Here is a 12717-nt window from a genome sequence, read left to right on the forward strand (position 1 = left end):
ACATACAATTATGTGCAGTACATAGCACTTGATACCGATAATAAACAACTATGTTACTGATTTATACCTTTTTTATACTATACTTTGTTAAAAATTAGGCTGGTTCAAAAGTAAATTACATTTTTTGCCACTAAATGTAATAAGAATTAAGATGGGGTGGTAGTAGTAATAATATTCTAGTAATATTAAATGAGTAGTAATATTAATGGTAGTAATATTAAAATATCAGTATTAATTAATACGTAGCAATATTCAAAGTAGTAATAATTGAGACGAGGTCTTGCTCTGTTGTCTAAGCTGAAGTGCAGTGGTGTAAATAAACTCAGCTCATTGCAACCTCTGCCTCCTGGGTTCAAGCGATTCTCCTACCTCAGCTACCTGAGAAGCTGGGATTACAAGGGCCTGTCACCACGCCCAGATAATTTTTGGATTTTTAGTAGAGATGGAATTTAGTAGAGATGTTGGCCAGGCTGGTCTCAAACTCCTGACCTTCCTGGAGGTGATCTGCCTGCCTCAGCCTCCCAAAGTGCTGGGATTACAGGCATTACTTTTATCATGATTTTAGTATGCACTCCTACTAATAAAAAAAAAGTTAACCGTAAAAACAGCCTCAGGCAGGTCCTTCAGGAGGTGTTCCAGAAGATGCTGTTATCCTAGGAGATGACAGCTCCATGCATGGTACTGTCCCTGAAGACCTTCCAGGGGGACAAGATGTGGAGGTAGAAGACAGTGACATTGATGATCCTGACCCCGTGTAGGCCTAGGCTAATGTGTGTGCTTTTGTGTTCATTTATAACAAAAAAGTTAAAAAATTTTTAAAGTAAAAATAGAAAAAAAAACTTAGAAAATAAGAATATAAAGAAAATATTTTTGTACAGTTGTACAGTGTGTTTATGTTTTAAGCTAACTGTTACTACAAAGAGTCAAAAAGCTAAAAGTATTAAGAAGTTTATAAAGCAAAAAAAGTCACAGTAAGCCAAAGTTAATTTATTGTTAAAGAAAGAAAACTGCTTTTGGAAATTTAGTGTAACCTAAATGTACAACGTTTGTAAAGTCTAAAGTCTGTGGTAGTGTACAGTAATGTCCTAGGCCTTCACATTTACTCACTATTCAATCACTGGGTCACTCAAGGCAACTTCCAGTTCTGCAAGCTACATTAGTGGTAAATACCCTACACAGGTGTATGATTTTTAACCATGTTTTATACCCTATTTTTTACTGTACCTTGTCTATGTTTAGGTACACAAATACTTAGCACCATGTTATATTTGCCTACAGTATTCAGTACAGTCACATGCTATACAGGTTCATAACCTAGGAACAATAGGCTATATCGAATAGCCTATGTGTGCAGTAGGCTATACCACCTAGGTTTGTATAAGTATACTCTATTATGTTTGCATAACTTTGAAATTGCCTAACAACACGTTTCTCAGAAAGTATCCTCGTTGTTAAGCAATGCATTACAGTACATAGTGAAATGCTTACTACAGGTAAGCAATTTAATATATCCATTGTATCACATAGTTACCTTGTTTTGTGGTAAGAGCACCTAAAATCTACTCTTAGAAAATTTGCAGTATGCAATACAATATTATTAACTATAGTCACCATACTGTACTTTAGATGTCTAGATTTTTTTGTGTGTGTGACGGAGTTTCACTCCTGTTACCCAGGCTGGAGTGCAATGGCGCGTAGATCTCTAGATTTATTCATCCTACAAAGCTGCAACTTTGAACTGTCTGACACACATCTCTGCATCGTCTCCCCACCCTGCCTGTGGTATCCATTGTTTTATTCTCTTTGGCTATGTATTTAACTTTTTTTTCTTTTTAGACCCTACATATAACAGATATTAATAGCATGAAGCATTTTTCTTTCTGTGTCTGGTTTATTTCACTCAGCATAATGTCCCCCAAGTTCATCTGTGTTGTTACAATGGCAGAATCTCTTTCTTTTCAAGGCTAAATAACATTTTTTTTAAATCCTATCTTCATTTCAGGGGTATATGTGCAGGTTGTTATATAGGTAAATTGCATGTTGTGGGGGTTTGGTGTAGAGATTATTTCATCACCCAGGTAATAAGCATAGTACACAATAGACAGTTTTTCTACCCTCACCCACCTCCCACCCTCCACCTTCAAGTAGACCCTAGTAGCTGTTGTTCCCTTTGTGTCCATGTGTACTCAATGTTTAACTCCCACAAAGAACATGCAGTATTTGGTTTTCTGTTTCATCATACGTGTATACCACGATCCTTTATCCATTCATCTGCTGACAAACACTTTGGTTGTTTCCACATCTTGGTCATTGAGGATATTACTGCAGTGAACATGGGAGCACAGATATCTATATGAGGTGATGATTTCATTTCCTTACGGCCAGACGAGGGATTGCTGGATCACATGGTAGTCCATTTTCAATTTTTTTAAAAAGCTGATACTGTATTCCATAATGGCTGTACCAATTTGCATTCCCACCAATAGAGTATAAGGGTTCCATTTTCTCTACACTCTTGCCGACACTCATCTCCAGTGGGTTTTTGTTTGGTTGGTTTTTTTTTTCTTTTTCTTTTTCTAATAGCCTTTCATATGAGGTGATATCTCACGTGGTTTTGATTTGCATTTCCCTGATGGTTAGTGATGTTGAGCACATCTTTGTACATCTATTGGACATTTTTATGCCTTCTTTGGAGAAATGTCATGCAAATAGTGATTTTTCTTGGGTAGTGATTATCTTGGAAACATGAATGAACACTGTGTTAAAAATTATTTAGATCAAAAAAAATTTGTTAAGGTTGTCTATTATTGGTTTACTAGATTTTTAGTCTTTCTTCTTATAAAATTAAGAGTTATATATCTTGATTTGCTTAGATTAGTAAAGAATGTAGAAGAGATTAAATCCTAATTTATTGGATTTCACACTCTCTTGTTTATTCCTTAATCGTTAATTGAGCATCAGCTCTTTGGAAGACTTCATGTAAGCACTGTGAATGTTTGCCCCAAAACAAATCAATTTCTTGCCCATTTAATTTTAGAGTCTAGGAGCAGCTGTCATTAAAAAAAAAGATGATGAGGTACTCTCTAGGACTTAAAGAACAAGTACAAAGGAGGAATGAGGAAAAGAGGAAGTTTGAGATGAGAGCAATCAAGTGTAAATGACCTGAGGCAAGGCAGTTTAGAGTGTTAAGAAACCTCAAGTCCCCTAGTGGTAGGTGATTTTAAGAGAAACTACTTGGTAGAGGCTGATGAGGCTATGGGAGGGACCAGGCCCTCAGATGGTGCCTCTCAGAGGTGTGAGACAAAACCTGGAATGGGAAGTAGTTCTTAACAGTTACTTTGTGGTCATGGAGAAACCAGAGAGAATCTGCACCTGGGGCAGGGATGGAACGTGTCTTGTGCTCTTGTCCCAGTGCAGGAGAACACCGTCACAGTGCACAAACTAGGTGCTTTATACAGTTGGTGCATTTCAGTGTTGAGAGACTAAGCCTGGAATGGGAAACTGTCCCTAACATTTACTTTCCTGTTGTGGGAAAACCAGATAGTATCTCTACCTAGGACAGAAGTGAAAAGAGTTCTACGTTCCTATCCCAGCACAGTCTAATACAGTGCACAACCTAGGTGTTCTATGTACATCATCTCCAGTTAGTTTCTGAGAAATAAGGGAGATGATAGCTTCAAGGGAGGTAAGATGCCCAGAAGCCACTATGCTGGCACTCTTTGTTCTAGGTTGGGGAATTAGGAGCCTGCACTATTAAAAGCGCATTCAACAGGGGTGTGGCCAGACATAGTGACTCATGCCTGTAATCCCAGCACTTTGGGAGGTGAGGTGGGTGGATCACTTCAGATGAGGAGTTTGAGACCAGCCTAGCCAACATAATGAAATGCCATTTCTACAAAAAATACAAAAATTAGCTGGGCATGGTGGTGGGCACCTGTAATCCCAGATACTAGGGAGACTGAGGCAGGAGAATCACTTGAACCCAGAGGCAGAGGATGCAGTGAGCCAAGATTGTGCCTCTGCACTCCAACTTGGGTCACAGAGTGAGACTCCATTTCAAAAAAGAAAAAAGAAAAATCAAAACAGTGGTGGTTAACATGGAAGGTTATCTAGGATTTAGAAAAAAATATTGGTCATTAACAAAAATTTTGAGACTTGAGTTGTATCTAATTGGAGAAGGCTGTTCCACAAACACTTTATAAATTACATAATTTTCCTGAAAAGCATCATTTTGTTGGATTACAATTTCTTTGTTTGGAGTTCGGTAATATGCTTAAGTTCACAGGGTGAGTAAGTGACAGGGCTGGGACTAGACTCCTGTTCTGAATTCTTCTAGAGCCCACATTCTTCATTCTGTTCCTCTCTGCCCGGAGCAGACTTTGTATTCCATAATTCACTTTTCTCCTCAATACTCCCAAATGCATCTCAGGGGTTAAAAAGAAGGATTGGATTGGAATACATAGCCAGAGTAATTAAGAATATTAAAATAAATGAAAGCTATGAATAAAGAGGAGAAAGATATTATTCAGTGACAATATGATCATCTACATATGCACAGTCAGATAACCTGAAAATAAAGGCCCACACAGTCATCCTGAATAGCTCCTTTCCATTAAGAAGTAAATTAATTAAAACAGAAGTCACATAAGAGGCTAATGCTGGCTATTGAAAAGAATAAATCAGTATCATTTTTCTCTGACAACCCACCGCATACTCTGGACTCCCTGCTTTGTGTTACACTTTCCTTATCTCACATTAGCTCTGGGGCACAGACTTGCAAGGTTTGCAGTGATGTGGCATTTCCCAGGAAGCCTTTAATCCGAGAGACAAGAGTAAATAAGGAGGACACTCATGAATAAATACTGGAAAGACCATCACACCAAAAAATAGAGGGTCATTCAGCGATCTACCCAAACCTGTTCTCAGGCCTAGAATGTCCCAGGCAGTGCAGTCACACCAAGTGTCCTCTCTTTTACCCTTCAGAGTTCTCAGCAAAGTGAGAGTTCTGACCTAAGGTGACCTCAGTTAAGTAGAGGGATGATCCCAAGGTCTGGCAGATATCATGGAGGACCTTGAATGAAGAACAGGAGGAGACAGAACAGTGATGCCCCATAGAAACCCGACTCTGTTGTCTGCCCTCACAGGACCCAAACATCCCTGGCCTAACGTGGCTCATCCAAACTTCAGCCTAGATCTCAGAGGACCTTGATCTGAGCAGAATTCATGGCATAGAAGGTGGAGTTCCAGAACTGGCCAGCAGTGAAGTAAGATTCTTGAGTAAGTATAAAAGGAAAAACTAAATCCACAAATGAGGGAACTTCATGAAGCCCAATCCATGTTTTTAACCCTGGAAAGCCCCAGGCAGAACTATAAAATTTCCATGCCTCTCATTTCAGCCTGAGGGTCTCAGGGATGGGAGGGCTTTGTCTAATAGGGAAGCTTCAGTTCTTCAGAGGTGTCTTGGCCCTAATTACAGTCAAGATTAAGACGAAGCTAAGTGTGGTGTCTCACACCTGTAATCCAAGCACATTGGGAGACTGAGGCGAGTAGATTGCTTGAGACCAGGAATTCAAAACCAGCCGGGGCAGCATGGCGAAAAACTGTACAGAAAAAATACAAAAATTAAAAAAGGGCCAGGCGCGGTGGCTCACGCCTGTAATTCCAGCATTTTGGGAGGCCAGGTGGGTGGATCACGAGGTCAGAAGTTCAAGACCATTCTGACCAATATGGCGAAACTCCCGTCTCTACTAAAAATACAAAAATTAGCCAGGCATGGTGGCACGCACCTGTAGGCCCAGCTACTTGGGAGGCTGAGGCAGGAGAATCACCTGGACCCAGGAGGTGGAGGTTGCAGTGAGCAGATATCGAGCCACTGCAATCCAGCCTGGAGATAGAGCGAGACTCCCTCTAAAAAAAAATAGCTGAACAGCAGTGGTGTACCCCTGTAGTCCCAGCTACCCAGGAGATTGAGGTGGGGAGATAGCTTAAGCCCTCGTGGTGGAGGCTGCAGTGAGCCGAGATCGAGCCACTATGCTCCAGCCTGGGCAACAAACCAAGACACTTTCTCAAAATAAATAATAAACAATTTTTTTTAAGGCAGGGCTCTGGCTCATGCTTGTAATCCCAGCATTTTGGGAGGCTAAAGTCGGCAGCATCACTTGAGCCCAGGAGTTCATGGACCAGGGGATGGAGGTTGCAGTGAGCTGAGATTGCCCCACTACATGCCAGACTGGGAGACAGAGTAAGGCCCAGTCTCAAAAAAAAAGTGAGGACCATTGGTGCTAACCAGGGAACCTTTCTCCAAAAGAGGGGCCCACCAAACAGTCTCACTAACCCTGTTTTTAGGTCTGGGAGGCCCCTGGTCATGGCCTGATAACATGCCTAGGCTTCCCCTCTAAGGACTATGGGAGGGGAGACCTTTGGAGTTTGGTGGACTTTGCTCAGTAGAAGAATTACTCTGCGACACTAGTATCAAAGTGAGAACCCTGAATAAGGACCTAGGGACCACTGACTCCAGAACAGCAGGGTCCCAGAGTCTCACCTCCTGCTGTCAGCCCTTGGAGACCCTCAGTGAGATGTGGCTCATCCTCACTTCCACTTTGACAGTGAAGCTATTGGCCTGACAGATGCAGTAGCTTCATTTGGGTCCACAGCCTAGCATGAATTCTTAGAACTGATCTGGAGTAAAAGTAAGAACCCTGAGCAGGGACTGAAGGGACCACTCCTTGCCCATTATGAAGGAGGACCCACAAAGTCTCACCCTTGTGGTTGACCCTGGGAGGTCCTGATTGAGTTCTGTCTGGAAAGTCTCACAGAGGGAGCATCTTGGACTAAGGCAGCAGCCACAGTTATTCAGTTGGAGGGTACCTGGACCTTAACTGGAGCCAAGGTGAAGTGTGAGCGCTAAAGGAGGGGATCTCTTCCCAGAAGGGTGTAAACAGAAAGCAGCAGCGGCCCTATGGGTTAGCATCCCACTGCTTAGCACCAGTGGTCCTTGTTTTTATTTATTGATTTGTTTTTCAGACAGAGTCTCACTGCTGCTAGCCAGTTTAGAAGCCTCCAGACAGGGGTAGTCATAAGCGGGGGCCCTGACTTCCCCATCCAGGAAGGGAAGGGTTCAGGGAGGTGAGGGTTTTGTTTGGAGGTTGGTGAATTTAGGTCAGTAGAGGGAGAAATTTCAGGCTGTGATAAGGTACCAAGGTGAAGACCCTGAATGAGAATCTAGGGACCAGCGACTCCAAAACAGTGGAGTCCCATCGAGTTCCACCCCTGTTGTCAGCCATCAGTCCCTGGGAAGTTGTGAACAGATAAGGCTTGTCCTCACTTTCTTGGAAGTGCTTTGAAGGGGAGGATCTGGAGGTGAGGGGCACAGCATCCTGTTGGCAGAAGGTGAATTCTTAGAACTCTTCTGGAGTCATGGTCAGGACCCTGAATGTGGACAAAACAGACTACCATCCCCCAACCTAAAACTAAGAGGACCACACTAAATCCTGCCCCTGAGGTCTTCCCTGGGAAGACCTTGAAGGCTGTCTGACATCTATCTACCTGGAAAGTCTCAGGGAGGGAAGGGCCTTGGTTTAAGAAAGTAGCCCCAATTCAGCAAGTGGAAGAGAGTCAAGGTGAGGGCCCTGAGTGATAATGAAGGAAATCTCTGCAATAGAGGTGGCAACACAATGTCCCTGCACTCAGTTTGCAAGCTCCAGGCAAAGGTATTCATAGGTGTTGGGGGGGTCCCAACTTCCCTGTCCAGGGCCTTGTTCTGAGGCTGGAGGACTTAGGTTAATGGAGGGAAGTGTCCCATGACCTACTAGGAGTCAAGGTCAGAGACCTAATAGAAAACTAAAGGGAACACTGCCTCTAAAAAGTAGAGTCCCACAGATTATCCCTCTTCTCTCAGCTCCAGGAAGCCTTGGAATAACATCAGGCTGAGATGCTTCCTTACTGCCTAGAGAGTGACAGAAAGGTGGAACTAATTATGTGCCCCGGTGCTGCAGAGGGAAAAGGGAGGAGATCCAGAGCCTTACAGGAGTCACAGTGAGGACCCTGAATGAGGACTAGTGATACCACTCTTCTCACATAAAGAAGGGACAACAAAGAGTCCCCTACTCCCCACTTGCATCCCGGAGGTGGCTGAGCATCAAGGTCTGGTGTATGTGAACTCACCTTTCTTTTTCATAGCATTAGGTTGCTGAGGGCCTTTGTCTAAAGTGAGGGGCATCAGATCAGCAGAGGGAACTGTCTAGGTATTATGCAGAGACAAGGTGAGGACCCCAATAAGCCCAGGAAAGAGTAGGTTTCCATAATGCTCCTAGCACCTAGTTCCTCCCGTCGGCGTGGTCCCAAGGAGATGAGGACATTTGCTGGAGGTGTCAAATTTAGTGCAGCACAGAGGGGACTCAGACCCTGACAGTTTTTAGGATGGTCCTGAATGTGAGCTGAGAGAAACCTACCCCAGAGTAAAAGGAGATCCACAAGAGCTAGACCTGCTGTGGCTCCTCTCAGCCCCAGTATACACAGAACAGAGCTGGGAGGCTGCTGCCTAAGGCACACTTTAATTACTTTCACAGGGTTCTCAGAGGACAAACTGATCAGAACAGAAACCCTCCGGGTTTCTAGAGCAGTGCTCTCATAGAAACCTGCAGAGGTGGCCTTCTTTTAAATCCAAAGTGGAACCTCTCTGCTGAAGGTGCTGATTTCTTTTTCTCTTTCTCTCTCTCCCCCCTCCAGGTGCCTATATCACCTGCTCTTCTGCTGACACTCCTGCCTGCTGTTCTTGACCATAGCCATCATGCCTCGGGGTCAGAAGAATTCGCTCCATGCACCTGAGAAACGCCAACAGACCCGTGGTCAGACCCAGGGTCGCCAGGGTGCTCAGGCCACTGCAACTAAGTGGAAAAAAGTATCCTTTTCATCCCCTCTTGTTTTGGGGGCTACTATCCAGAAAAAGTCTGCTGGAAGGTCAAGTAGCATTCTCAAGAAGCCTCGGAGAGCACTATCCACCACCATATCGGTAGATGTTTCTCACAAAAAGTCATGCAAGGGAGCCAACAGCAAAATTGAGAAAAAGCACGGCTCCTCTCGGGGCCTATCCTCCACTGTGCGGTCTCACACAGATCTTCTAACCACGAAGACAAATATGTTGGTGCACTTCTTGATGGAAATGTACAAAAGGAAAAGGCCCATTATGAAAGCAGATATGCTAAAAATTTTCCATAAAAGGTATGAAAATCGCTTCCCTGAGATCCTTAGAAAAGCTTCTTTCAACATGGAGGTGGTATTTGGTGTTGACTTAAAAGAAATTGATTCTAGCAAGAACTCCTATATCCTTGTTAGCAAAATGGATCTCCCCAACAATGGGAAGGTGACTCGTGGCAGGGGGTTTCCCAAGACAGGTCTCCTGCTGAATCTTCTGGGTGTGATCTTCATGAAGGGCAACTGTGCCACTGAGGAGAATATCTGGGAATTCCTGAATAAGATGAGAATATATGATGGGAAGAAACACTTCATATTTGGGGAGCCCAGAAAGCTCATCACCCAAGATTTGGTGAAGCTTAAATACCTGGAGTACCGACAAGTGCCCAACACTAATCCTGCACGCTATGAATTCCTGTGGGGTCCAAGAGCCCATGCTGAAACCAGCAAGTTGAAAGTCCTGGAGTTTTGGGCCAAGGTCAATCAAACTGTCCCCAGTGCATTCCAGTTCTGGTATGAAGAGGCTTTGAGAGATGAGCAAGAAAGAGCCCTAGCTGCAGCTACATTCAATGATGGCAGTGATGCCATGGGCAGAAAATGTTCCAAGGCCAAGGCTAGCAGCTCGTCCCACGCCTAGTGAAGTTGAAGCAAATTTTTCATCTTGTGGTTAAAAAGGGCAGTCACTGTTCCGAGGAGTGAAGGGCTGGGTGTTACTGGAGGGAACACACTGTATAATACCTTTTTGTTCTTGTTCTAAATGGATAATTTGAAGATTTATCTGTATTTTGGGGAGTATTTTTGAAATGTTCCTTTTATTTAACATTATAATCTAAGTTTAGGATTCATACTGGTCACATTTGTTGTTTTTTGGCTTAACAGTAAAAATTTTGCTATTTTGTCAAACAGATTGAGAAAAGTTCCATCTTATTTAGTGATCTGGTGCAAAATAACCTGGAATTAGAATAAGCATTTTCTTGAAATTTTTTCTTAAAAAGCAGTAAAATGTATGGGATTAAGAAATATAGAAAGACAGTAAGATGGTCAATATTTTGTTTCCTAAGTGATTTTGCTCTGTCTTTTAATAAAATGAAAGATAAATAACCATATATGTCTGGCTTGTTTAATAATATAGAATTAAATCATAATAAATTAGACCTCATGCTCACACACTCATTTGTTCTTCAAGCATTAATTGAGCATCTGCTTTTGGAAGGATCCATGCTAGTACTGGGAGGGCTAAGAAAAAGAAGACCTAGCAACTGACCTTAATATTACAAAGTTAAACAGCTATCACCTAAGGAAAGTGGTGATATGCACTCTAAGACCAAAAGTATACATGATAAGAAGGGAGAGAGGTGGTTCCACGTGAGAACAGTCAAGTATAAATTATCTAATCAAGACTGTGTGGGGCCTAAGGAAAGTGCGGGTCCCTCAATGGGAGTGAAGTGAGGCTGCATGGTGGGCTGGATGAGACTGTGGGAATGGTGAGCAGAGGCCAGGTTCTCAGATGTTGCCTCTCAGAGGTGCAAGATGAAGTTTGGAATGGGAAACAGTTCTTAACAGTTACTTAGGGATCATGGATCCCAAACCAGGGGAATCTGGAGCAGGAATGTGTCCTGTGCTCTTGTTCCAATACAAATAAACACAGCACACACTAGGTGTTTTGTGCACATCATCTCCAGACACTTTCTGATAAATAAGGGTAATATCCTCAAGGGAGATGGGAGGCCCAGAAGCCACTGCGCTGGCACTCTTTGCCCTGGGCTGCAGGATCCAGAGCCTGTTCCATGAAAAGCACATTCAATTAGGTTACCTCGTGTGTAATCCGACATACTCTAGCAAGGTCTAGTTTTTGAGAGGTGGTTAAATGAATGAAAATAAAAGTGGTTTAGATGGAAGGATAGTTGAAAGAGACGGAAGTTTTTGGTCCTTGAAACACATTTTAGAATCTGTGTTGCACCTACTCAGGAAGTCTACCTCATACTAATATTGAGTCATCTATCAAGTAATAAGGAAATATTAATTAGTTTTCCTTTCTAAGTAGCACTTTGTCTGATAGGGCTTTCTTTGTCCTAGAATATGGTATAATCTCCGACATCTCCTGCACTGAAAAATAAGACCCAGTGGAGTGGATGGCAATGTCAGGGGACAAATGAATCATAATAAGAACTGGCACTATTTTATGTCTCAATGCATCTCAAATACTTTATATACATTGTATACATTTTACCAGTCCGACAAAACAGAGTTTATCAAACCCACTTCACAGAAAAAATGTCTGAAGCCCACAGTCTGTTAATGTGCCTAATTTTTTCATGGCTGGTAAGTGACAGGACTGGGGCAAGACCCCTAGTCTGAATGAGTGTAAAGCACACTCTGCTTCATGCCTCACAACCTGAGACTGACTGTGTCCCCTTACTCACTTTTCTTCTCACTGCTCCCAAATGTACATCAAGTTATAAGATTCTGTGCCCAATTTGCTGGACTGGAATACAGAACCAAAGCAACAAAATCACCAAAATGACTGAGACGTGTGAATAAAGGAGAGAAAGACAATATTTGATGACAATATGATTGCATAATCAAATACATATAAACTCAAAGGATCATGGGCTCACATTCTGTCATTCTGGTCAGTCCCCCCATTTTTTAAGGAAGTTAAATACTTTCCAAGAGAAATACATAAGAGACTGGTAAAGAGAAGAAATAGATCAATGTGTTTCTCTGACAGTATGACTTCTATCCTGGGGCTTCTGTTTGTGTTACAGCTTCCCCATCTTACATCACTCCTGGGACAGGGATGCATTGTCTGCAAGATTTGTTGTAGGGAAACTGGTCAAGACTTTTAAGGGATGTGGTATTTCCCAGGAAGTCATTAATTAAGGGACAAGAACCAAGAAAAAGACCCTCATATAGGAGGACAGAGCAGAGCAACATGCCAGACACAGTTCTTAGCCTGAGCATCTCCTCACTTATTCTTCAAAGTTCATAGGGACTTGTGAGTTCTTGGACCTCAGGTCAGTAGAGGGAGGAGTCCCATTCTCTGACACGTACCAAGTTGAGGACCCTGAATAAAGAATGAGGGAAGCATTCACCCCAATAGTCTTGACAGGATGTAGCTGAACCTAATTTCTACTCCGGAGGTCTTAAGAAGTTAAAGACCATTATCTCAGGCTAGCTGACTCAGGTCCATAGAGATAGGATTCCTAAGGTGTGCCAGGAGTAAAGTGAGTACCCTGAAGGGTGCAGGAACCACCAAACCCCTATCAGTGTAGACCCCACAGAATCCTCCCTATTGTCATCTCTGAGAGATTCAGGCATGAATGTCAGACAGAGGCACCCTCATATCATCAGTAGTAACAGAGAAGTGAAGGTCTTGTTCTGAGGTGGGCAGTCCCAGCTCAGCAGGGGGAGGAATATTAAGCCTTCCTGTGAGTCAGATTTAGGATCCTGAGTTAGGACCTGAGTAGGACGATCCACCATAAGACCTCAACCTGGCTACCACAGCCGCCACTCTTGGGAGAC

General features: G+C 43.0%; 1 protein-coding gene across 1 annotated transcript; it reads left to right on the top strand.

The window, feature by feature from the left end:
* The first annotated feature begins 5116 nt into the window (after positions 1-5116).
* On the top strand, positions 5117-10361 carry MAGEB3 (MAGE family member B3). Its single transcript, XM_002762749.6, has 3 exons — positions 5117-5277; positions 6097-6198; positions 8728-10361. Exon 3 carries the CDS (start codon positions 8789-8791, stop codon positions 9827-9829), a length of 1041 nt encoding a protein of 346 aa, XP_002762795.1. The 5' UTR covers positions 5117-5277; positions 6097-6198; positions 8728-8788; the 3' UTR covers positions 9830-10361.
* Positions 10362-12717: the final 2356 nt, after the last annotated feature.

The sequence above is a fragment of the Callithrix jacchus genome, chromosome X (assembly GCF_049354715.1).
Source record: "Callithrix jacchus isolate 240 chromosome X, calJac240_pri, whole genome shotgun sequence".
In the NCBI taxonomy this organism is placed as follows: Eukaryota; Metazoa; Chordata; class Mammalia; order Primates; family Cebidae; genus Callithrix; species Callithrix jacchus.

Coding starts and splice junctions, on each gene's coding strand:
- MAGEB3 (XM_002762749.6), top strand. CDS start 8,789: ATGCCTCGGGGTCAGAAGAATTCGCTCCATGCACCTGAGAAACGCCAA.